This window comes from Orycteropus afer, unplaced genomic scaffold (assembly GCF_000298275.1).
Source record: "Orycteropus afer afer isolate SDZICR_OR568_19922 unplaced genomic scaffold, OryAfe1.0 scaffold00013, whole genome shotgun sequence".
NCBI classification, from domain to species: domain Eukaryota; kingdom Metazoa; phylum Chordata; class Mammalia; order Tubulidentata; family Orycteropodidae; genus Orycteropus; species Orycteropus afer.
In genome coordinates, this window is record NW_006921600.1 from 10,561,626 (window position 1) to 10,589,128 (window position 27,503).

A 27,503-nucleotide genomic window follows, 5' to 3' on the forward strand; every position below is an offset into this window, starting at 1 on the left:
GTCCAAGATTATCTTCTGTGTCTGTGTTAATTGGTTTCCCTTTTCTTTGTTGAAGAGCATCTGTGCAGTCCTTGTACCTAGTCCGCCATCTTGCCGGAACTCCTATCAATATATCTTGATTGCATGTTTGGTCAATTTCAGATGGCCAAAGTTGGTAAAAATTTTCAGTTTTTTCATCTTTGGCTTTAGTGGTTGGTCTGTAAATTTGAATAATAGTAGTACTGACTAGTCTTCCTTGTAGGTATATGAATATTATCCTATCACTGACAGTACTGTACTTCAGTATAGATCTTGATGTGTTGTTGTTTTTCACTATGAATTCAAAATCATTTCTCTTTGTCATGCCTGGCATAGTAGACAGTGTAACTGTCCATTTCAAAATGACCAATAGCAGTCCATTTCAGTCACTAATGCCTATGATATCTATCTTTATGCTTTCCATTTCATTTTTTAGAATTTCCAATTTTCCTCAATTTATTCTCCATACATTCCCTGTTTCAATTATTAATGGATGTTTGCAGCAGCTGTTTCTTCTCATTTCAAATTGTGCCCCCCCAAAAAATGAAAGTCCTGAAAGCTTTACTCCATTCATGTCATTAAGGTTGCCTCTACTTTGAGGAGGCAGCTCTTCCTCAGCGGTATTTCAAGGCCTTCCAATCTGAGGGGTTCATCTTCTAGTATCACATCAGAGGTTTCCATGCCATTCGTAAAGTTTTCGGTGGCCAATTCCCCGCTCCCCCCACCCCCAGAAGTGGACCTGCCCACATGTTTCTTCCTAGTCTGCTTAATGAAGAAGCTCTACTGAAACCTGTCTACTGTGGGTGACCCTGCTGGTATTACAAATACTAATGGCATAGCTTCCAGTATCACAGCAACATGCATGCCACCACAGTACAACAAAGTGACACACAAGTGGTCAAAAAATTTACACTCAGAATAATCCAGGACATATCTGAACATCGTGATGTCAGGACACTACGCATACTATAAGACCAAAAGACTATCCTACTGAATAAAATGCAGAATCTGTTGATGATCTAACTGAAATACCTGACTCTCTATGGGCAGCTTCCTCCACTGTTGTAGGAAAGATTATATGTGCTAACCCCACTAAGATGCAACCAAACCAAACCAAACTCATTGCTGTCCAGTCAGATCCGACTCATAATGACCCCTCCTTGGGTTTCCAAGGTGCTATCACTACAGAAGTAGATTGTCCAGTCTTCCTTCCAAGAAGTGGCTGGTGGATGCAAGTAGGTCCCAATGAACCCTTACTGTGCCTGCCTCAATACACTCTTAAGGCAAAAATTATAGCCAAACAGGATCTAATTTCAATAATTAGTGACATAATTAATCAAAATCTCATTATTCCTTGCACTTGTCTGTTTAACATCTCTGTATTCCCGGTTAAAAAACCTAATAGTAGAGAATATCAGTTTGTCCAGGACTTAAGCCTATTAATAAGATTGTTATTCCTAGATTTCTTTTTGTCCCAAATCCAACACTTTACCTTCACAAATCTCTAAGGACTCAAAAATGTTTCACAGTAGATTTGTGTGTAGGCTGGTATTCTGGTAGATATGGAAATCCAGTATGTATTTTCTTTTACTTGGAAAAACCAGTATACTTGGGACAGTAATGCCTCAGAGCTTTTCTAAATCTCCTACTTATTTTTCTCAGTCCCTTCACAATAATTTTAAAGATCTGGAAAAAAAAAAAAAGATTAGAATTTCCAAAATAAATCTACCCTTATACAATATGTTGATGATCTTTTACTATGCTCTCTGATCAAACAATTGACTCAGTTTACTTATTACAGCAGCTTGCCTATAAGGGACTTTAAGCCTTTAAAGATAAACTATAATTTGTCCTTCAAAAGGTTCATTATCTTAGTCATGCTTTATATGCAGAGCTAATCTCTCTTTTCCCTAAGAGACTCCAGACTATCCAATCTTATTCCTGACCTTAAATCAAGAGACAACTCAATGGATTTTTAGGCTGGCAAGATTCTGTGGAGCTTGGATTCCAAAGTTTTTGAAGATAGTTACTCCATTGTTCAAGCTAACAAAAACTTCTGTGCTTGAACCAATACACTGGGAAAAGACTCATGAAAAAGCTTTTGCAAAAATTAAAAGGGCTCTACAGACTCTTCAGGGAGCTCTGGTAGCATAGTGCCTAAGGCACTTGACTGCTAACCAGAAGGCTGGTGGTTCAAACCCACCAGCCACTCCTCGGAAGGAAGGTTGGGCAATCCTACTTCCGTAGTGATACTGCCTTGGAAACTCAAGGACGGGTCGCTACGAGTCAGGGCCGACTCAACAGAAAATAACAACAACAACAGACTCTTCTGGGAGCTCTGGTAGCATAGTGCCTAAGGCATTTGACTGCTAACCAGAAGACTGGTGTTTCAAACTCACCAGCCACTCCTCAGAAGGAAGATTGGGCAATATACTTCCGTAGAGATACAACCTCGGAAACCCAAATGACCCAACAGCAGTGAGTTTGTTTTTTTTACAGACTTTTCTGGCTCTAGGCTTGTCTAACTGTTCACTAACTTTCTTCTTATTTGTACTTAAAAAGCAGAATCAAGCCTTAGGGGTCCTTATGCAGAAATCAGGGCTTTGAACTGGTTCAATCAGTTCAATCATGGCTGACGCAGCAAAACTGGAACAGACCTGAATTTGTAAAATTAGGATGTACTGGAACAATAACTGTAACAGGAAAAATTATAGTTGAAACTCTGGAATGGGAGGCTTAGTAGAGGTATAGTGAGCCCTTTCAGTAGCCTGAGGTGGGCGAATGGATTATTGCCAGGAGACAATGTGTGTTGTGGAGAGCAATGCACATTGAAAGTGGTGTAGTAGGCTGTTGTTATCTTTGAGCTAGACACTGTTGTTCTCAACTCAGCTGGTCAAGAAATTTCATTGCTATGCATTGTGCACGCTGCCCTTGTTTTCTACGAGGGAGGTTAATTTTCTAGAAGGATGTCAACCTGTAATTTTCCTCCTTCCAGTTACCATTAGGGAGACCGACATTTTACAAATTCAGGTCTGTTCCCATTTCACTTCATTAGCCATGACTGAACCAGGAAGAACCAGTTTGAAGACCTGACAGAAACAGGTCTCATCATAAGCCTGTGACTAATTACAGCCTTCAAGTAGACCCTGTGGCCAACGCTTATCTTCCTTTTTTAAAGTTTGTAGCTGTGGCTGCTAAAATAGTAGAGACCTCTTCAGATATAGTCCAGAGAAGTTGCTTAACTTCAGAAGTATTTCATGCTGTTGAGGCTTTGGTCAATATTGAACACACTGTTCTGCAAATAAGCTTATAACTTATGAGCACCTTCTTTTGTCCCTATGTAATATTAAAATTACATGATATAATATCTTCAATCTTGCTACCCCCTTCTACACTTTCCTGAGGATTTAGAACCTCATGACTACTTGTATAATATATCTCAAGCATTAACTCCATAGCTTGATTTGTAGGAAATCTCACTTAAAAATTCTGATTTGACATTTTATATAGATAGGGCCTACCTTAAAACTACTCAGAATTCTTATCAAGCTGATTATGCTACAGTGAACTAACATGAATTAGGTGAAAGAAGACCAGTCCCTGAATTTGCTTCAGCCTAGCAGGCAGGATTGTATGCTCACTTGGGCTTGTGAGATTGCTAAAGGAATGTCAATATGTATAAACCAAACAAAACCTACTGCCATCGAGTCAATTCTGACTCATAGTGACCCCCATTAGGTTTCTAAGGCAGTTAATCTTTATGGAAGTAGACTGCCCTGTCTTTCTTCTACAGAGTGGCCAGTGGGTTTGAACTGCCAACCTTCTAGTTAGCAGTCAAATGCTTTAGGCACCGTGCCACCAAAGCTCCTTGTCAATATGTATACTGACGGTCAATACACATTTGAGTAGTTCATAATTTTAGAATGCTGGGGAAACAATGAGGGTTCCTTACTTCTGTAGGGACGCCCATCAAAAATGGAAAATTAGTGTACGAATTACTTTAGGCCTTATTACTACTTGCCCAAATAGCTATAATTAAAATAGAGGCTCACACCTGCAAATCAATACCAAGGTAATCCCACAGCTGATTTTCATGCAAAAAGAGCAGCCCAAGAAAGTCGGGTCTGACTCGATGGCACATAACAACAACAACACAAAGTATAAAAACAATGTCTAGCATCAGATGACGCCCCTCTTAAGTTTTTAAATTTAAGGCAATTGGATGAAAAACAAAAGAAAGAACCAGAATTAGAAAGATAAAATTAGAAAAAAATAAAGGTTTTTGTAATTTTAAAAAGGAACTTTTGGGAGAGCCTTGAGATCACTTGGTTCTCCCAGAGTTCTCAATATTCCCTTTGACAAAGGCTCTACATTCAACCTCTAATCACTGAGTTGATAAAATGCTCCAAATTGTATCTATATACTAGAAGGGGAAATTGCATCAGTATTGCTAAACAAATCTATGATCAGCGTGTAATTTGCCAACCACATAATCCTAGAAAAATATTTAAAATTGTCTCAAGGAAGACTCTTTTGATCTTTTAAACATTTATAGATAGACTTCATCCAATTACTTTTCTCAATGGGATAGAACTATATTTTTGTAATATTTATCACCCCCAATCTTCTGGAAAAGTAGAATGAACTAACAGAATCTCAAGCTAGCCAGATTGTTATAATTCACTGGACTGCTTTGTCCAAAAGTAATCCCTTTGATCCTTATTGCTATTAGATTTGCACCATTTGGAAAAATTCGCCTGATTCCTTATGAGACAGTTAGTTACCAGATGGCCTATGCCTTTGCATATTATGACAAACTCTGTTCCAGTAATAGACTTAATATTGTCAAGTTTTAATGTAATATTCCCAAGGTTATTCCCAACAGGTATAAGAAGCCTCTGAAAAAATTGCATCCTTTTCTGAGGAAAACCAGATAAGTCACAATCTTAAATCCAGTGATTACGCTTCCTAAAACATTTTTTTTTTAATTGTGATTTGGGTGAAAATTTAGAGCAAATTCATTTTCCATACAACAGTTCATATACACTTTGTCTCATGACATTGACTACAATTTACCCCAATGCAACAGCTCCTCTCCCACTTCCTCCCAACAGTTACCTCTTCCCTGGGTCCATCCCTCCATGAACTCCTGCCCCCTAAACTGTCTCCCTGTGCATAAACAGCCCTTCTTTCTCCCATGATTATTCTCTCCAAGGAGTGTATCTACCTCAGGTAAATGTTCAACTCATGTGCCTGTCTTTGTTTGGTGGGAAGCCATAGGTGTGTGTTCAATTCCAGACCTGAAGGGCAGCTAAGGGTCTCAGGGGTTTCACCAGGCTCTATCAGACCAGCAAACCTGATTCCCACCACCTTTTTTTTTTTTCCCCAAATGATCTAAAAACATTTCCAATGCAAGGCTGCATTAAAATCACATGGAAGAGATCTTATTTGATCCGTCTTACTACACACATGATAGCTAGCCTCCAAGCAGTCAATCTTTGGGTACCCACTTCTTAGCTAACATGAGCCCCTTCATATTCATGGACCTGTTAACCTCTCTCTGATCTTAGGGTAAAGATCTACTAGGATAAAATCAAGCCGCAGGAGCAGATGACCCTGAGGTAGACAGCTTAACCCAAGATCCTTGGAATAAGAAGACTGCATGATATGCACTGTTTCCACCCATGGTCACAGATCAAAATGATAAATACTATTGTTTTCTTTCATCTTATTCCCTCTTGTAACCACCTTTTGAGAACATAACTTCTTTGTACTCCTTGGTCATCAAACAGCTAATCTCACTAATCAAACTAATTGTTGGGCTTGTGCCCACTCTCCCATTAAACCCCCAAACTGGGATACCCTCAATCACAGTTCCCTTAACCCTTTTGGATTTAGCTATGACAAGTAGCACTAGATACACTCAAGCAGACAGATCTCCTTTCTGGAACGACACTAGCCTTCACCTCAAAAGTCTCAGAGACTGGGATTATTACGATGTGGCAGTGTTAACTACAGGAACTTGGTGTTCTACGACAAACCAAACGGGCATCCAGTAGGCAATAGCGTTTGTTCTGTAACTATTTGGCAAAGCTCTTTTTGTTTTCATGAAACCGATACCCAATGTAATGGTCAAACCCCCTTCTGGAATACTATATGTCCCACTTCTCAAGTGACCCATTTCTCTAACCAGAACCTGTTCTAATGGGATGAAAAATCTGGCAAAGTAAACTGCTAGCTGAATGGCACCAAGATTTTGCACTCAGATAATGACCAATATGGATACGATTCCCCTTTTGGTGTTTATTCTCAGCTAGCTTTACAAGCCATTGCCTCTGCTGCCAGAGGTAACAGGCTGCCTTTTATGGCCTAAACGGACACTGCTTTGTTTGTGGCCAATGGGTTTATAAAGCTTTACCTGCAAATTGTACTGGTTCTTGCTATATAGCTTATGCTATTCCCTATGTATCCATATACAATCATTTACCCAAAGGGAAAACTGGAAATATGAGAGACATGAACAATGTAGAAATAAGAGAACAAACTATTGTCCATTTAGATGCAGCGCTAAGTGGAAGTTGGGAAGAAACTTTAAATGAAAACAAACGTATAGGACAAATAAGCTTAACTCCTGTCTCAAACTGGAATTTCTTGTTTTGGGAGATAAATTAAGATTACATATGGTAATAAGTTAACAACAGAATCAGAAGATGTAATTTTACAAATCAGACAAGCCATCCTTTCTCTATACAAAGAAATATCAGATATTGGTAAAATGACTTTACAGAATAGACTAGCTTTAGATTTTATGTTGGCCTCACAGAGAGGTGTTTGCACTCCAATTGGGTCACAATGCTGTGTATACATAAATGATACCAAGCAAGAAACTGCCAAATTGCCCAAAGTAAAACTTGAAACTCCACAGGACTTATTCTCTGGCTAAATCTTGGTTCCTAGGGTCCTTGGCTCAAAGAAACTTTTCAAACATTGAGCATTGCCCTCTTAGTCACTATCACTATTAATTGCCTTCCTCAAATGCTTAATCTTAAATAAATGTACTTGAGCAGCTGCTACAACCACAAATGAGAGTTCCCATCACCAGTCAACAGAAAGAAATGGAGTAACAGAACAGATTTCAGATTACTCCAATGAAGATTTTAACTAAGCGATGATTGAGATTTTTTGGTCATGCTCTCAGTAATATTACTGACCAAAAGTGAGAAAAATTTAGTTAAAGAGAAACTGAGGACCAAGATGACAGACTACTCTCTGTACATAGGAAAAATCACAAAGGTCAGTGACTGCTATGGTATGTACCTGAGAACAGATAAAACAGAAATATAGGAGACAATGGAGACACAGTGACTACATAATTTATAAATCTCCCCTTGTGACAAGAGATCTGCTCACCATATACTTAAAACATTAATTTTGTGCAAAGAATCCAAGATAAATATCATGCCAAAGGTTAGCCAATGTATAATTTTCCACTCCATATTTCTTCTTTTCTTTTTAAAAACTCACTGTAATTAGCCTAAGATGAGCCGTTCTGTTTTTCTGGACAGAAAGGTCTCCTTGTATTTCAGATTAAATGTTCAAATGAACCCAAAATGCCTTAATTCTTTTTGTGCTTTATTTTGACATACTCAAATTTTCACGTACTATGGAGTCTACCTCTAAAATATATCGAGTCCATCTACTTCTTTCAAATTGCCATGTTACCATCATAATACCAAACACCATCATCTTTTGTCTATATACTACAAAGGGCAAAACTGGTCTAGCTTCCACTCTTGCTCTCCTTCATCCATTTGCCACAAAGCAGCAAAAGCATCTTAAGACGGAAACCAGATCTTGTCATTCCTTTTTTTTGCTTATTTTTTTTTAAAAGAAAAATTCTTTTTTAAAAAAGAAAAAATCCAAGTTTCTTACTAACCCACATCTCTTATCTCCTGCAAATCTCTCCAGTCTTGTTTCAGGCATTTTTAGCTCATCAGGCTCCATCCAGCCTTTCGGTAGCTTGAATGTGCCAAGTTCTACCCTATCTGGGAGTCTGTAGCCTGCCTGCTCTCCTCACCACCACAAACCCACCTTCCTGCTTGACAGGCTGTTTTGTCCTTCCAGCCTCAACTTAAGTGTCACCTCTAGAAAGATTTCACCCTAAGATAGATCCTGCTCTTCCTTCTCTATTATCTGCTGCTAGTTTCCAAAGGAGCAGGTAAGACAGTCTGTAATTCTAATTCTACGTGTTCTTTTTGCTTGCGTCGGTCTCCCATTGGAACTGGTGCACGAGGCGATAATACCGAGGGCTGGAAGAGCCATGTTTCGCGGACCGCTGCCAGGGAAAGTGGCGTCTAAGCCAAGAGCTGAGAAGCCCGATAAATAAACAGAAAGTAGGGGAAGGTGGGCTCCAGGAGCAAGTACGACAAACAAGAGCCTTGTGGCCAGAGGGAGCTTACGCCATTCAGGCACAGAAAGAAAAAACTCGTATGAGTGAGGTTAAATAGGGAACCAGGGGCAGGTCCCACAGAGACATAAGGGAGAGCCTGGGGAGGATTTTCAGCTTTGTCTTAAGGGAGAAGAGCAAAGCTAACCTGAGGGGAAAGGACAGGAGCTGCCCGCTCCCCCGAACCCCGCCCTGCCCTCACATACGCGGTCAAAGTGTGGGGCGGAAAGGTGGCAATGACAGTCCACTAGACCGGTGCTCACTGCCCTCATCGCCGCCGCGGTAGCCTGACATGCAACTGCACAGTCGGAACTTCTTAGCTGCGGGAACTTGAGCTTCCGGACGGACAAGTGCTTATTCCAAAAGTAGGACTCGCTCTTCCGCTCACGGAGTCCCCGCCCTTCCGCTCTCTGAATCCCCGCCCACAGTTCAAACTGGAAAAAATGGCGGGGGAGCCTGAGCTGCTTGTCTTCGCCCCTCCACCGGACGAGGAGATTGTGTACGGGACAAACGACCTGGCCTCGGTCTCCGCCACTCCCAGAGAGGACTTCCGGGTGCGCTGCACCTCGAAACAGGCCGTGACCGAAATGCTAGAGCTGTGCGGCCGCTTCGTGCAAAAGCTTGGGGATGCGCTGCCAGAGGAGATTCGGGAGCCCGCACTGCGGGATGCACAGTGGGTACGGGCCCCATCTCCACTCTTTTTTCACAACCTGGGTCTTAGGGCTAAGAACAGAACCCATGACAGACCTTGGCAGAGTTAAGTACCCCAGGCTACTATAGAATTAGCCGCAGAAACGCGAGGGGAAGACGAAAATAAATGCTAATATACGCTGAGTATTACTACTTAGACTAAAAGGCGAGTTGCTTGTGCAATTTTAAATTAAAAAAATTAGAGGAAACAGGTGAAATTAGTTTTAGTACATTTAACGCAATATAGCCAACATACTTCATTATGTAGCAGTATAGAAATCAATGGGATATTTTACATTGTTTTTTCCTACTAAGTTTCTCGTTTTACATTTACAGCACATCTGAATTCGGACTAGCCACATTTTAAGTGGTCAGTGGCACATACAAGCTAGTTTCTACCCTGTTGGACAGTGCAGGCATAGACATGAGGAAGAATCTTCCAGGAAAGGAGGATGGTCCTGGAAGTCAGTCACCGGGCTATCTCTTGTTCTTTCTTCTTCCTGTTTTTAGAACATGACGTGAAGAGAGTGAAAATGTTTTTCCTACCAGTCTAAAACAGATAAGGAAGTTGTCTTGGTTATAAACATTACTATGTAAGATCATGGGAGCTCTGGTAGTATAGTGCCTAGGCATTTGACTGCTAACTAGAAGGCTGGCGGTTCAAACACACCAGCCACTCCTCGGAAGGAGGGTTGGGCAATCTACTTTCATAGTGATGCTGTCTCGGAAACCCAAGGAGGGGTCGTTATGAGTCGGGTCCAACTGGAAGGCACATAACAACAACAATATGTAAGATCATACCCAGGGTCTTATGCACATTTCCCCCTCTTTTCTCAAATATTTCTGCAAAGTTCTGAAGAAGATATTTTTTTTTTTGGAGGAAGATACAGTAAATTGAGGGATTAGTGTCTTTTATAAGGAACATACAAACTATGTATATATATCTACATGTATATATATATTTTTAAAAAAATTAAAAATTTTTTAAAGCTTATAACGCAACATACTTGTGAGTAGGAATGATTCCAGTGCAAACAATAAAAGTAAAGGTTAAGTGAAAGAAGAATTAACAGACACTTCCAGAGTTGTGATTCTATATTCCACTTTTGTACACCCAAACCAAAAATTAAACCCAGTGCCATCGAGTTGATTTTGACTCATGGAGACCCCCCACTGGATTTTCAAGGCAGTAAATCTTTACAGAAGTAGATCACCCTGTCTTGCTTTCACGGAATGACTGGTGGGTTAGAACTGCTAACCTTCTGGTTAGCAGTCAGATGCCTTAGGCACTACGCCACCAGGGTTCCTTTTGTATACAATGGTTTTTATATTTGTTTTATCCTTGTGAGCAAGGCAAGAATAGATATCTCAGTAAATTTCTTAATAGTTTTTTCAGAGAAGTCTATTTTGTTTTACAAATAGATCCTAGAATTTGCCTGATCAAGAAGTCCTAAGGTACGTAAAGCATTTAAATACTCTACAGAAAAAGAGGAGCTCTGCTTAATGTCATGAATTCAAACACTATTTAAATGGGGTGATAAAGTGAATTAGGAAGAGAAAGGTTTGAAGATATGGATTATCAAAGGAATTCATTAGTAATTAGTAGAATAGGTAGAAGGCAGCGATTTTAATTATGCCAGTGTGTCTCTATCTAAAACTGCATAATATAGTAGCACATATTATTAAAAAAAAAAAAAAAAGTATTGATTGGATTGTGCAATAAATACTGTAAAAACAATTTGTGTTTTCAGACAATCCTTGAAAATCTATACACAGAGTAAGGATTTTTATTTTATAAAATTTTTAAGGAAAAGTGTAGAATATAATACAAACTCCTAATGATCAGTCATTAGCTGATCTATACTGGTTGTTTCAACCCTATAGGACAGGGTAGAACTGCACTATAGGGTTTCCAAGACTGAAAATCTTAGAAAAATCTTTAAGGAAGCAGAATGCCCCATCTTTTCTCTCACAGAGATAGTGGGCTTGAACTGCAGACCTTTTGGTTAGCAGCCATATGTTTAATCATTGCACCACCAAACTGAAACCACACTCACTGCCATTGAGTCAGTTAGACTCATAGCAACCCATCCTTGGGTTTCCGAGGCTGTATCACTACAAAAGTAGATTGCCCAGTCTTCCTTCCGAGGAGTGGCTGGTGGGTTTGGACCACCAGTCTTCTGGTTAGCAATAAGATGCCTTAGGCACTACACCACTGCACCACCAGGGCTCGCCTTAGGCACTACACCACTGCACCACCAGGGCTCCTTTATTTGATTTATAAACCAAATCCACTGCCATCGAGTTAGTTCTGACTCATAGTGACCCTGTTGAACAGAGTTGAACTGCTTCTAGGGTTTCCAACGCTATAACTCTGCCTCATCTTTTACCCCTGCAGAGCCAATGGTGTGTTCAAATCACTGCAGACCTTTGGGTTAGCAGCTGTGAGCAATGCTAACCAGCAGGGCTTCTTATTTTACTTCTAATTATATATATACATGGTACAAAATACATTTTCATTGTAAAAAATTTAAACAATAGCACAAAGCAAAAGTCCTTTTGAGTTCCCATTCCCCATAACCTTTCTTTTCTGGGGTTAAGTGTTAACTTTGGGCAGCATTTGAGGTAGGTAATCCTGCACACCTCTTTATAGCTCTATGTATCTTTCTTTTTTCTTAAACATTAATAGTGTCATGCTGATATATTGTTAGCAACTGTTTTTCACCAAAATATCTTTTGACTATTGTCATTGTTACGTAGAGATATACTTTATTCTCTTAAGTGCTGCATGGTATGGATGTGTTATAGTTTATTTAACCATTATCCTTATTTTGAATTTTTGAATTTCATTTTTCCCACAATTTTTTAATATTTCAAACAGTGCCAGAATGAACATTCCTAGTACTAATTTTTTTATGTTTTTGTGACGACAGTGCCTTAGGATGCATTGCTCAAAAAAAAAACCTTACTGCTGTGGAGTCAGTTACTCATAGTGACCCCTCCTTGTGTTTCTGAGGTGGTATCTCTATGGAAGTAGATTGCCCAGTCTTCCTTCGGAGGAGTGGCTGGTGGGTTTGACCCGCCAGCCTTCTGGTTAGCAGTCACATGCCTTAGGCACTATGCCACCAGAGCTGCCAGGATACATTGCTAGAAGTGAAATTGTTCCTTAATAGGGAATATGTATTTAAAATTTTAATGGTCCTACTAAATTCATTTAATGCATTAATTATTTTTTTAAATGTATTAACGAACACTTACAGCCTTACAGAAAAACAGATTAGTATAGCAGATACTACACACTTACACACACATCCATCCCCATATTTAATAGTTACTAAAATTTTTTTTACATTCACTTCAACTAACTTCTACTTTTTGTTGTTACTGATGTAAAGCAAATCCGAGATCACATGTCATTTCATTCCTACATGCTTTAGTATGTCTCCAAAAAAATATAGTTCTTTATAAAGTAGAAAGTAATTTCATGTTTTTCTAAACATGCATGTTTTTTCTCTCTAACATGGCACTCATTCAACAGCATATATAGTACTTGTACTCTGAGGGTCAACCGAGTCCAAACTTTTTAGCTTTCTTTCCTCTTTCATTTAGGAAGTACTTTATTTGTTTTCAAGAATATTCTAAAATTTTGCATCAATATTCTTATGGGTAGCATAATGACTATCAGAGTTAAAATAATAGGTAGAATTGGTGATTAAAATGGAATCTTCACTGAAAATAGTAAATATACTAGTAGACTAATGTGCCACTTTTAAAAAAATTATTTTGTTGTTGAGAATACACACAGCAAAACATACATCAGTTCAGCCATTTCTCCATGTACAATTCAGTGACACCGATTACATTCTTCAAGTTAGGTAACCTTTCTCACCCTCCTCATCCTTTTCTGAGTTGTTCCTCTTGCTAGCAAACTCATTGCCCCTTAAGTTTCCTATCTAATCTTTCTAGTTGCTGTTGTGACTTTTATCCCATATAGATCTTAAAAAAGCATAATACTGAACTGTCACTTTATATCCTTTGTCACAAATATGGACTGATACTTTGCCAAAATATTTGAATTCAGTATTTGAAGTTATTTTCAGTGATTTTCCTGTTGTGAATTTGTTGCAGACTTTTGAATCAGCTGTACAAGAGAATGTCAGCATTAATGGCGAAGCGTGGCAGGAAGCTTCGGAGAATTGTTTTATAGGTATGTGATTTAATTTTTCCTTTTATCATTTCGGAACTAATTTTGTGGCTGATTTTATTTTGAATGCTCTTTTTTAAAATCCCATTTCAGTGTCACTCTTTTTTTTTAATCCTTTATTGTGGAAAAAAAAAAGAACCTAATTTAGAAGGCTATTGAAGTAATAATCTGAGGCTAACAGCACAGTAGATACTTTGATCCCTCATATATTCTGTCTTGCATTCTCAATAGGACTTTTATTTGATCCATTTTCAAAAATATCCATGTCAGCAGTTTATGGGAAAATACTGGAGTAGTAGTCCCAGATAAAGAAATAGGTCCAGAGAATTCCTATGAGTAATACTTTGTAAATCAAATTATGTTTTTACAAGTGGCTTGTAGAATGGTTAATGAAGTACCCTTTGAAGTATAAAGTTTAGCTACAAAAGTACCACGTAAGGTATTTGTAGAAAGCTCTTTTTTCAGACAATGTTTTCCTGGTCCAAAGCAGACTTGATTGTACCCTAGCTTATGGTGTTGACATATCTAAAGAAATCAAAGTTTATGAGAGAATGGTCAGTGTAAGGAGGAAAAAAATTAGTAGAAAAAGAATGGTCAGTGTGGGGAGAGAGTCAGAATGCCCCACTGCCTGCCCAGCAATGTCCAGGAGAAGGGCTACTCTGACAAGAGGGCCAGATGATGTCTATCCCCATGGTCTTGTTATATGGATCTGACCAACACAGTTTGATGTCACAGCTAGTTATTCAGATTTCCCTTTCAATTATCCTTGAACTGCTTCCAAGCCCACCAAGCAACCCTGTGTGGTTATAATCTCTCTTTTCAAAATTAAATACTTTGCCCAGGAGACTTCATTCACTATTAAGTCCTTGGGATTATTATAGTTCTCTCTTCAAAGTCACCGAAGTTCACTTTCTGGTATACTTATTAAAAGAGTAAAAATGGTAGCATCATGTTTTATCAAATATTAGTAGAGTGGTTGCCAAATAGTAGAGGAGAAGTAGAGTATTAGAATCACCTAGGGGTATTTTCAAATGACCTAGCCTTTCACTGTGTCTTTATCTGACTCTTACTCTATGAAAACATTTTGAAATTACCGTTTTGTTTGGTCCCAGGCTACCATATATAGAATAGTTCATCAATTTCTAGATTAAGAAAAGTATTTTCTGACAGGTTGGTAGCTAGGAGAAGTGTGGTTATCCTTAGTTTTTTTCCTTATCTGAGAGGAGATGGTTAAGAGTACTACACTTCTGCTGTCTTTCATGGGCACCTGCTAAATGCCAGGCACTATGTCAAATGTGGTAGTGTAGTGCCTAAGACACTTGACTGCTAACCAGAAGACTGGCGGTTCAAACCCATCAGCCACTCCTCAGAAGGAAGGTTGGGCAATCTACTTCTGTAGGGATACTGTCTCGGAAACCCAAGGAAAGGTCGCTAAGAGTCAGGCCCAACTCGATGGCACATAACAACAACATGTTAAATGTTGGGAAATAGATGAAAAGACATGGTCTTCACATTTTAGGAACTCATTGCTCATGGAAGGAAATGGGTATGGAATCATTTTTCTTTTTGGGAAGTGGGAGAGGATCTGACAGAGTAGGTAATTAATCATTTATTTATTTTTGTTTTCTTTTTCAGAGTAGGTAATTATTTGATGCATTTAATAAATGAGAGTGTGTTAGACAGGAAGGAGATGAGAAGGATATTTGAAACAGAATACAGCACAACAGAATGATGTTTGGGAAATGTCAGAAGTAAATTGGGAAAACTAAAGGTAAATGTGGCCAGAAAGATAGGTTGGAGCCTTTTTGTAGGATATGCTGAGGAATTTGCACTTAAGCAACAGGAAACCAGTGAAAGTTTTAAAAGTAGAATTACAGGAAAAAAGATTGTTATTTTAGAGAGCTAACTGCTTGTGAGGGGTGGGTTGGAGAAGAGGGAAATCCAAGGCAGGCAGACCTTAGGGAGATTATTGCAGTAGTCCAGCAAAGGATGAAGACCTGCACTCAAGACAGTGGGAACAAAGGAAAAGACACATTTAAGAGATGATTTGCCAGGTTTGCTGGTCTGATAGAGCTTGATGGAACCACTGGGACTATGGCCCCTAGCTGCCCTTCAGGTCTGGAATTGAACCCACTCCTGTGGCTTCTAGCCAAACAAAAGACAGGCATATGAGAAGAACATTTATATTAGATCGATACATTCCTTGGAGAGCTTAATCATGGAGGAATAGAAGGGCTGTTTATGCACAGGGAGTCAGCTCGGGGGCCAGGAGTGTATGGGAGGGAAGGACACAGGGAAGAGAACTATGGGGAGGAAGTGGGAGGGGAGCTGTTGCATTGTGGGAAATTGTAGTCAGTGTCATGAGACAAAGTGTATGTGAACTGCTATATGGAAAGTGAATTTGCTCTGTAAACTTTCAGCCAAATCACAAATTAAAAAAAAACAGATTACTTGGGATTAATAGGTACTATACATACAAGCACCAAGTAAGTTTCAAAATGGCAGAAGTTTTTGTCTGTTTTGTTCACTGAGATTTTCAAGTATCTGGCACATGATATCAGCTATAAATGAATGAATAAGTGAATGAATGAACACACGAACAAACTGATGAACATGTAAGTGAAACCATACATATTTTCTCTGTCCTTGTAACTATCGTGAAAGGACTTGATTCCAGAAGGTAGGACCAGCCACATTTGATATTTAAAATGTAAGCTTCTTGAGAGCAGGGACTATATCTGTTTTTATTATCTCTGTTGTCAGCACTTAGCTTGGCACAAGGAATCCACTAAATACTTGTTAAATGAATGAATGAATCTTTCTTGCTCAAATTTGCTTATAAATGTCAGTTTTGTAGATTTATCAATAGGTGGCGCTAATAAATCGTTTTCCTCAACATGGAAGTTTTAGCTGGAAGGTTTTTTTTTTAGCTGATTATAAAATATTGCATAATGGAAGCATTGATGGTTCAGTGGTAGAACTCTTGCCTTCCATGCCAGGGACTCAGGTTGAATTCCCTGCTGATACACCTCATGTGCAGTCATCACCTCTCTGTCAGTGGAGATTTGCATGTTGCTATGATGTTGAGCAGGTTTCAGAGGATCTTAACTAAGACAGTAGGAAGAAAAGGCCTGGTGATCTACTTTTGCAAATCAGCCAGTGAAAACCTTATGGGTCACAATTGTCCGATTTGCAGCCAATCATGAGGTTGGTGCAGGACCAGGCAACTCTTTGTCCTATTGTGCATGAGGTCACCATGAGTTAAGGGCTGACTCCATAGCAGCTAACAGTGACAACAAAAGAGTATGTTATTCTTTTCAGGCTAATGGTTGGAGGGTACATTTTAACTTTTTTAATGGATAAATTAAAATTTAGGGTGGATTGGATACTGCCTCGGAAACCCAAGGAGGGGTCGCTATGAGTCAGGTTTGACTCGATGGCACATAACAACAACAACAACAACAACAACTTATTTAAATGAGTATCCAAAGTAAGAAATGACCATATCTCTCATAATACCCGCAAGAAACAGTAGTTAATTGAACTCAAATTATTTTTTGTTACATGAATGAAGGACTACATCTGATATATCTAATTAATCTCTATTGATACGTACATATATATGAATATATGCCAGAAATATCTCAAAAAAATATATAAAATATGTAATATTTTAGACATTTCCCTACTAAAGGTTTTACTCAATAAAATAAATAGGTCTACTTCTAGCATACACTTTAACACAGCAAAACAGGTACGATGTAGACCAGTTAAGCCAAGGACTTAGCTGTTTACTATTTGTAACTACTTAATATTTGCTGTCCTGAGTGGTGCAGACAGTTAATGTCCTTGGCTGCTAGCTGAAAGGTTGGTGGTTCAAGTCCACTCAGGCATCTTGGAAGACAGGCCTGGCAACCTACTTCTGAAAAATCAGCTATTGCAAACCCTCTGGAGCACAGTTTGACTCTGACACACACAAGGTTGCCATGAGTCAGTGGCAACTGCTCACATATTTAATATTCTTTAAAATGATTTTCAAAATAAGGTTGGTGGATCACCTCAGTTGTTTCATCTTGATTTCTGGGTCCCATCCGAGACCTATTGAATCAAAATTTCTACACTTCTAACACTTTCCCAGGTAATTACTTGTTCTGCTAAAATTTGAAAATCACTGTGTTAAAACATAGTAAAGGATCTAATAAAGGTTTAGCTAAATCAAGGAAACTCTAACATCACCCTGTCTTTCTGTTTTCCCACAATCTATCCAGTTGAGTCCTGTTTCAAATCTAGATACTCCATTCATTTTTACTGCCACAACTTTGGTTCAGCCCATAACAATTTAAAAACTTATTAGCATCTCTGGAATTAAATGTCTTTGCAGTCTAATTCTTATTTTATCATCCTTTTCTTCATTTACTTTATCCTACAACCATTTAGAACTTTTCTCTAAGTTCTAAACCTCACACACTCTCTGGTCTTGCTGTTTCCTAGCATTCTTTATCCAGTGGATTTACACTTAATTTCAAGGCCCAGCTCAAAAGTCACTTCCTCTGTAAGGTCCTAAATTCCCCAGGTACAGTTAATGTTCCATTGTTCTTTTTCTTGATAGTATTTTGTTTATACCTCTGTTGCATTTGTCAAGTTGACTTGAATTATCTGTCTCTTCTTCCAGTGGACTGTGAGTTCTTAGAAAGCAAAAGATCATGTTATTTTCATCTATTACTTTGATTTAAGCCTGACTTCCATACTCACTGCCATCGAGTTGATTCCAACTTATAGCGACCCCCTTTGGGTTTCCGAGGCAGTAAATCTTCATGGAAGTACTTTGGGTTTCCGAGGCAGTAAATCTTCATGGAAGTAGATTGCCTAGTCTTCCTTCTATGGAGTGGCTGGTAGGTTTGAACCACCAACCTTCTGGTTAGCAGTCAGATGCCTTAGGCATTACACCACCAGCTCTCCTTTGACTTGCCATATAGGTACTCAATAATTGATTTTCAGTTAGTATATAACTTAGTCACCAACGTGGAGGCATCCATTAACTTGACATGTTTGTTTTTCTTAATTATTTTATGTTTACTAAATGTAATTTTATTTACATCACATTTCCACATAGAATGTAAACAATGTAGCATTTTAAGGAATTTTTTAGTTAACCACTTTTTTTTTTTCCTGAAATAGATTCTGACATCAAAGAACTTGAAGATCAGTTTGATGAAATCATAGTAGATATAGCCACAAAACGTAAGCAGTATTCCAGAAAGATCCTTGAATGTGTCATCAAAACCATAAAAGCAAAACAAGAAAATCTGGTAAGATGATTTATTTTTAAAATTAAAATCCAAGAATAGAAAACTAATATTTGCTCTATAAACTTTTACCCAAACCATAACGAAATATTCAAAAATAAAAAAGTATAGTCCATGTGGAGATAAATGATACCTTTTGTCATTGTCTTTCCTGCCTCAATAACTGCTGTTTGCTCTTGTAAGACTTTTCTGTTCTAAGTCACACTGGGTTTTAAACATACCTGATAGTAAAACAGAAATTAAAGATGAAAGACTCCAAATGCCTTTATAATTCTGAGACCAGGAAAGGAAAATAAATTTATCTTTCAATCCTTTTCTTCCTATTTGTCGTTTATGTTTGGCACATTATTTATATGTGTTTGTATGTTTTGGAAGATTTGCTGGTTAAATTGATGAAGATTTAACAGATGGAGTATCTGTTTATAACACTGAAATTTTCTTTATAAATTAAATTGTATGTAATTGTTTGGCTCCAGAAGTCATGACCATCCTGGTCACAAGACCAGGGAGGACCAGTCAGCTCCCTCAGTCTGAGGTTTTTAGACAAGCAGAGGAACAGGCTTGCTGCTTTATAATGACAGCTATTCATGACCATCCATACTACACCCCCATCTTTTCAGAATTATTATAAGTGGAATAAATCCATCTCTAAATCAAAAGTAAACAAAATGTCCACAAACAACTTAGGTCAGGATGACATTGCCCCTCAGGAGCAAACATGTTGCTTTTAGATTTTCCTCTACTATTTGTCCTTAGTATTTTTTCTCCCTGATTCAAACTTTACCATTTATTTTATCAGTTGATTTCCTATAGGTCCTTTGTGTTACTTTTTTTTTTTTAATTTTTATTGTGATTTGGGTGAAAGTTTACAGAGCAAATTCACTTTCCATACAGCAGCTCACGTACACTTTGTTTCATGACATTAACTGCAGTTTGCTACAATGCAACAGCTCCCCTCCCATTTCCTCCCCATAGTCACCTCTTCCCTGTGTCCTTCTGTCCCATGCATTCCTGCTCCCTGAGCTGTCTTCCTGTGCATACCCAGCCCTCCTTCTGTTCTCCCATGATTGATCTCTTCAAGGAGTGTATCTACCTAATGCAAATGTTCAGCTCATGTGCCTGTTTTTTGTTTGCTAGAAGCCATAGGAGTATGTTCAATTCCAGACCTGAAGGGGCAGCTAGTGGCCATAGCTTCTCAGGGGTTCCACCAATCTCTCATCAGACCAGCAAACCTGGTCCCTTTTTTTTTTTTTTTTTTAATGATTTTGAGTTTTATTCCAAATTCTCCCTCTCTGTCCAGGATCTCCTACATAGATCCTCCGAGTTGTTGTATTTGTCCTTAGTTTTTGAAGTTAATCTAATTTCACATATAAATTCATTTCAGGAATTGTCTTAGGGCAATAAAGGCCAGGCTTAATATTTTATCTGAAACATTTTAGCCATCATTCCATATGGGAAAAAAAATTGTAATTAAAATTTTTAATTTATTTTTCTCTCTGGCAGTTAGTACTCAAAGAAATAGCCCCTTCTTTTTTAAGTTTCTTCAGGAAAGATGTTTGAAACGTTTTTATTTTCAAGTCTCTCCCATCTCCCTCCCTACTGCCTACTTTCCCCATATTCCACCTCCTCCTCCCCTCAACAAAACAAAACACTGGTAATCAGTACTGCATAGCAGAATGAAAGTTGGCAAGCATAGGTGCTGTGGTGGAAGCTTAAATGTAAAATGGATGAAGTAAGGATATTAAACACAGATTTTATCTTTTTTTTTTTTTTTTTTTAAAGTAATCTTTGGGCTTCTATTAGCTTTGGGCAAGAGTGAAAAGGAACACTTTTCTCATTCCTTTTGCCTGAGTATGGATCTCACTCTTATAGTTCTGGAGTATGATAAGATATATCAGTTTCAGTATGCTGACATGGTTGTCTAACCACTTTTTTGGGCTCAGAGTTCTGAACATTTGATTGAACTTTTCAGAAACTCTGAACTTTAAATATGAAATTCTATTTGTCTTTAATTTGCTTGGTTGCATTTTCAGATTATTTTTTATACTGCTTTTCTTTTTCTTTTTTTAAGCTGCATTTCTTAGCATATGCAGTAGGTGGCAATACTATAAAAGCTGTAAACCAGTCTGGTTTGAATGGTCATCTATTTTCCTTTCCCTACAGAATTCAGGATCAAATATGTGCATGTGTGTGTGTGTGTGTGTGTGTATGTACATATATATATGTGTGTGTGTATACACACACATATGTACATGTTTGTGTGTGTATATATATATACACGTACATATATGTTTTTTTTTTGCAAAAGTATAGTACTACTGACTGTATAGTATGTTTGTTTAAATTAGCTGAAGGAAGTGCTTACATAAGGCATTAAGCAATTAAATTGTTATTATCATCTGTTTTAATTTGTATTTTGTTTAGAAGCATTACCACCCTATTGTACATCCACTGGACCTAAAATGTGACCCTGATACAGGTGAGTCAGTATTCATGTGACAGAAATAAAGTATCATTATAATTTTTATAAATTTGTGATATTCTTCTAGTGATGCCAGCATTAAGGATACCATCCCTCTGAAACTCTAATCCACTACCAGACATCCATTTTTAGCTCTTCATTTAGGATTATGAGGACTTAGTCTATACCTACTAAATCAAAATCAGAATCTCCATGATAAGACCCATGAATCTGTACTTTGATAAAAGTCTCTCCTGACTTAGACTATTAGAACACCTTCCCATCTCTAATTTCTATTAAAGGTATCCATTTTTGCATTACAGACAAAGTTACACTATTAAAGCTCTCTCTCATTGTATCACTCCCCTATATAATAACCTTCAATGGTTTCTCATTGTTTACAAGTAAAATTCAATTAAAAAAATATAACATTGAGCTTGTGAGATATGCACACTTGTTACATCTTTGAACTCAATTCTGTTTCCATTTGGATGCATCCTCTAAAGTAGGGCAATAAAATTGATACAGATTCACTTATGTAAAATCAGCAACAGAACTGACATTGCTGAAAATGGGGATCATAGATATTTTTAAATGGTTTGATTCTTACATTTTTAAATTTGTAACAGTAATCCTAGGAGACCTTTTGGAATTTGCTTTTGGCACTCAAAAGTGCTATTTCTGAACTGTTAGAACAAACAAGCAAACAACTAATTCCTTGGTTTGTTTGGATGAATTATATATACTTTAAGTACTTTGTTTTTGTTGAATCCTGAACTACTTTCAAACTGCCCCCAAGTTCTTTTAAGTAAATGAGATGAACGAAGGACAAGCATAAAGCTACTCTGAAATTTATGAAATTTCAATGCTCAATGTGTTTGACAGTAAAATTGACCTAGAACCAAGGTCATGGTTCACTAAAAGGGATGTAGTTATTGTTGTTAGGTGCTGTTGAGTCACTTCCGATTCATAGCAACCCTGTGTATGTCAAAATGAAACACTGCCTGGTTCTGCATCATCCTCACGATCGTTACTACTCTTGAGCTCATTGTTGCAATCACTGTGTCCGTTCATCTCATTGAGGGTCTTCCCCCTTTTTGCTGACCCTCTACTTTAGTAATCATGATACCTTTCTCCAGGGACTGGTTCTTTCTGATAACATGACCCAAGTATGAGAGACAAAATGTGGCCACTCTCACTGCTAAAGAGCATTCTGGCTGTACTTCTGAGACAGATTTGTTTATTCTTCTGAAAGTCTGTTGTATTTTCAGTATTCTTCACCAGTACCACAATTCAGATGCATCAGTTCTTTAATATTCCGTATTCATTGTCCAGCTGTCACGTGCATATGAGGCCATTGAACATACCATGACTTGGCAGTTATACCTTAGTCTTCAAAGTGATCTTTGCTCTTTAACACTTTAAGGAACTCTTCTGTAGCAGATTTGCCCAGTGCAGTATATCATCTGATATCTTTGTTTTGGTTTTGAACAACATAAAAGTAGTAATTGAAGCTTGTGGTATTGCTGCCGGGAACTGCGGGTCCTGCTCTGTGTAATTCCATCAAGCCAAATGACAAGACCAAGTTTGGCAAGTTGAAAGTGGATTTATTTCATTGGTCAAGGAAAGGAACAGCCAGGCTGTGTGCCATCAAGACTGCTTAAGTGAATAATGGGTTCAGCAGTGTTCCTTATACAGTTTACAGCTAGGAAGTACATACAATTACATCAGCAATCATGGTTATGCATATTACACAGGCACAGTTAGACAAACATAGGCTGTCATATATCACATGTTTAAAAATGGCAGCTCTAACTCCCCTGGGTAGAGAAGTTAATATCTATGAGGCACTTAGTAAAGCAAAGATTTCTTTAGTACATCAAGATGATGACCAACCTGGTTAGAACTGCTTTGTCTGGGACTTTTCAGGCATTCAGGGCTATTCATCAACATGTGAATCAAATTGAGTGAGCAGTGGAAATTTACCAAGCTGTAGCCTAAACTTGCCTGGTATCATAATACACTCAAGTATTACTTTTTAGATACAGTTAATTCTCCTCTAAAGAAACTTTTTTTTTTTCTTTTTTGTAATTGTAAAAGGGAAGATTTTCTACTTAAATGACCCTTTGAAGCCATAGATAATTTTTAGTCCCATCATTACAGTTACGTAATGGTAGTGGAAAGTTTTCTGTATCAAATGATTCTGACTTCAAAAGTAGAGTGTCAGGGAAATAATTAGAATATCTTTTGGACAATTTTTTTAAGAAATAATATTTTGTTAAGGTTTTGGTGGAAGTTTACACAGCAAGATAGGTTCCCATTTGACAATTTCCACAAAAACTGTTCAGTGACATTACAACAACGCAACATACTGTCGTCGAGTCAGATCCGACTTATAGCAACCCCTCCTTGCGTTTCTGAGGTGGCATCACTATAGAAGTAGATTACCTAACCTTTGTTCTGGGGAGTGGCTGGTGGGTTTGAACCGCCAGGCTTCTGGTTAGCAGTCAGATCTCTTAGGCACTATGCTGCCAGAGCTCCCTCAGCAACATTAGTTATATTTTTTACAGTGTGTCAGCATTCTCTTTAATTGTGCTCTGGATGTTCCATTTTTAGTACTCTAGTTATCATTTGGACCAATTTTGAAGACTTCTTGTTCATCATACCCTATAGTATTTATAAAGCTAGAATATAGTGTCAGTTTGTTGAGGACAGCAAAATTAACTTATAATTATCAGTATCATATTCTTGGGCAAATCACTTGTCATCTTCAAGCCTCAGTCTCTTTATTAGTAAAATAATAAATTTTAGACTTGGAGCCTGACTCTGGGTTTTCCAGCTCTGTCACTAAATATGACAAATGTCTTGCCTACTTAATCAAAGTTATAGTATGAATCAAATGAGATAAGGGACTCTATAAAATGTAACTAAAATAATACATAAGTAATAGTTTGTAAAGTGATGTTTTTATAATAAACCATAAAAACCTGCTACAGTTGATTTGATTCCTACTCTTAGCAACCCTATAGAACAGAGTAGAACTGCTCCATAGGGTTTCCAAGGCCATAAATCTTTACATAAGCAGGCTTCCACATCTTTCTTTCCTGGAGCAGCTGGTGAATTTGAACCACCAATCTTTCAGTAGAAGCCAAACACTTTGACCACTGCATACCAGGGCTCTTTTTATAATAATCATTCTATTCAAAATTGCAGGATACCTTATAATTCTTATAAATATACCTAACTGATAAAATCACATGAAACTATTGTTTGATAGCTAGGCCAATTGATATAGTTCATAAAAATAATGTTCTACATCCTAGTTAGGGGAATAGCATCTGAGGTCTTAAAAGCTTGTGAGCAACTAAGATACAACTATTAGTCTCTTTCCCCTCTGGAGCACAGGAGCATAAAGGAAACCAAAGACTCAAGGAAGAAATTAGTTCATAGGACTAATGACCCATGTAAACCACTGCCTCTTCTATCTTGAGACCAGAACGAGAGGTGCCCAGCTTCCACTACCAACCTTTCTGACCAGCAACACAATAGAAAGTCTTGCATAGAATGGGAGAAAAATATAAAACAAAACTCAAATTCATAAAAAAGACCAGACTTACTGCACTGATAGAGACTGGAGGAACCCCCAATACTCTTGCCCTAATATACCCTTTTAATCTGGAACTGAAGCTACTCCCGGAGGACACCTTTTAGTCAATAATAGATTGGCCTGTAAAATAAACAAAAATACTTGTGAGGAATGTGCTTCTTTAAACAATCACCTGTATGAGACCAAGTGGTCAACATTTACACAAGAGCAAAGATGAGAAGTTAAGGAGGGCTAGGAAAACTAGATGAGTGGAAATGAGATAGGCAGGGTGGAAACTGTGAAAGTATTGATACATTACCCACTGCCATGGAGTTGGTACTAAGACACAGGACATTGGGTTTCCAAGGCGGTAAGTCTTTACTGAAGCAGATTGCCTCATTTTCCTCCCACAGAGCAGCTGGTGGGCTTGAATTGCTAACCTTCTGGTTAGCAGCCAAATGCCATACCCATTATGCTATAAGAGCTCCTTGCTGACACATGGGGATTGTAATCAATGTTAACAAAACAATTTGAGTATGACTTGTTAAATGGGAATCTAATTTACTGTGTAAACTTTCACCTAAAACATCATAATGTATTATAAAAAATAGATGGGAATCTTAGAGGACAATGGATTTATGTTAATGGAGAAGGGACAACAGAAAAGGAGGATGAAAATGGTGGCACAACTTGGAGGTTGTAATCAATGTCACTGACTTGTACATATTGTAACTGTTGAGTTGGTATATGTTTGGTGGTGTATATTCTCAACAGCAACAACAACAACAAAATTACTAAAAAAAAAAAAAAAAAAACACCACAAAACTAGTTAAAATGGCTTAGAAGGGATGTGAAAAGTGTAACTGTATAGGACCTCAAAATCTAAATAGGTTGCATGGGAAAGCTTTTGGAAACCTCTAGAAAGTTGTTTTTGTTTTTGGCTATTGTGGTATCAAGTGGTATCAGATTTCTTTGAAAGCTGACACTTAATGAGGATTGTCTGGTTTTCAAAATGTAATACTTAGGCAATGCATGTAACATTAGTTGAGCTTAGTTATGTCAGGATCTTTGAGAAAGATACAAAGATAGAGCAGACAAGAGTATACCCATACTCTACTTTTGTCTGAGTGGGAGAAATAAGAGATCAGCATAAAATAGGATTCTTTCATGCCCTCTCTCTGTTTCCCTCCTGTTTTCCCCATTTCAGGAAATGGTACCTCTACCTATGTATTGCTCTCACCAGAAGGCAGCCTTGAGTCTGCCTTATGCCTGACCCCTTATATCCAACTCATCAGCAAGTTCTGTAAATTACTCTTTGAAATATAATCTCACATCATCTTCTTCTATCTCTATTACCATCTCTATTTTAGAGTAACATCACACTAGCTAGGATTTCTACAAATACTTCCTAAAGTGCTTCCTGTTCTTACTCTTGCTCTCATCCATTCCATTCTGCATACATCAGAAACACCCCCACCCCCTGTTAGGAGCTGAGAGCTTAACTACCACGAGGGATCCTTTTTGAATATTTCAGATGTACAGAAAATAAGGAATAACCTAATGACCATCTTTTACCTGTCATTTCATTTTTAAGGACTATTCACGTTTTGCCATACTTGCCTCATACGTTTTTAGGAACTAAAATGTATGGATAGAGCTGAAACTTTCTCGTACCTCTTCACCATCCTGATAAACGCCCTCTCATCTCAGAAATTATCAGTATCCTGAAGCTGTGTGGATTCTTCTGATTCATGTTTTTATACTTTTACCTTATAGGTTGTATTTATAAATAATACATAGTGTTTCTTTTTAAATTTTTATATAAATTGTGTCATACTGACATCATTCTGCAATTTATTCTCCCCTCAATATTGTTAAGATTAGTCTGTGTTATGATAACATAGTACACCCTTCATTTAGCTATTTTATAATATACCAACATATCCCTGTTTATCCATTTCTCTACTGAGAGAAACTAGGTTCTTTCTCTTTTGGCTCTTCTAAACAGTGTTGCAGTCAACATTCCGTCACCTGTCTCTTTGTATGCTATAAATATGAGTAGATTGCTGGAAGCAGAATTTCTAGGTCAAAGGCTTTGTTCCTGTTCAGCTTTATTGCATCATTTAAACTTTACTACTACCTGTTGATTGAATTGTGTCCACCAAAAATATGTGTTGTAAATCCTAACCTCTATGTCTGTGGTTGTTGAAAAAGGAATTTGCAGTGAATTTGTGGATGTTGCAAAATTCTATCATGCAATCTCTGGCTTCATTTCCTTCACTGAGGCCATATTTTTCCAATTACCACTGATTCTTCTTAATTAATAACCTGAAATTCGAGACCATCTGAAGGTTAGATTTGACACATTGAACACCAGTGACTGAAAACTGTATGAGTTGTGGGCTGACATCAGGAACATCATACATGAAGAAATCAAATGGTCATTAAAAAGACAGGAAAGGAAGAAAAGACCAAAATGGTTGTCAGAAGAGACTCTGAAACTTGCTCTTCAACAGAGAGTAGCTAAAGTGAATGGAAGAAATGACAAGATAAAAGAGCTGAATAGATTTCAAAGGGCAGCTCAGAAAGACAAAGTAAAAAACCAAAAGGGAAGAACATGCTTGGCAGTTCTCAAGCTGAAAGAACTGAAGAAAAAATTCAAGCCTCAAGTTGCAATATTAAAGGCTTCTATGGGCAAAATTGGGAGCTCTGGTAGCATAGTGGCTAAGACACTTGCCTGCTAACCAGACGGCTGGCGGTTCAAACCCATCAGCCACTCCTCGGAAGGAAGG

At 37.9% G+C, this 27,503-nt stretch overlaps 2 protein-coding genes across 2 annotated transcripts in view; one reads left to right on the forward strand and one right to left on the reverse strand.

The window, feature by feature from the left end:
• TATDN3 (TatD DNase domain containing 3) overlaps positions 1–8,736 on the reverse strand; it is a 45,370-nt gene extending 36,634 nt beyond the window's left edge. Inside the window, exon 1 of the mRNA XM_007952715.2 lies at positions 8,671–8,736. Within this exon, the coding sequence (XP_007950906.1) occupies positions 8,671–8,736 (66 nt within the window). The remainder of the gene's footprint in view (positions 1–8,670) is intronic.
• Positions 8,737–8,907: 171 nt separating this feature from the next.
• NSL1 (NSL1 component of MIS12 kinetochore complex) overlaps positions 8,908–27,503 on the forward strand; it is a 51,416-nt gene continuing 32,820 nt past the window's right edge. The window contains exons 1-4 of the mRNA XM_007952747.2: positions 8,908–9,141; positions 13,283–13,361; positions 18,537–18,667; positions 21,089–21,143. Of these exons, the coding sequence (XP_007950938.1) occupies positions 8,908–9,141; positions 13,283–13,361; positions 18,537–18,667; positions 21,089–21,143 (499 nt within the window). The remainder of the gene's footprint in view (positions 9,142–13,282; positions 13,362–18,536; positions 18,668–21,088; positions 21,144–27,503) is intronic.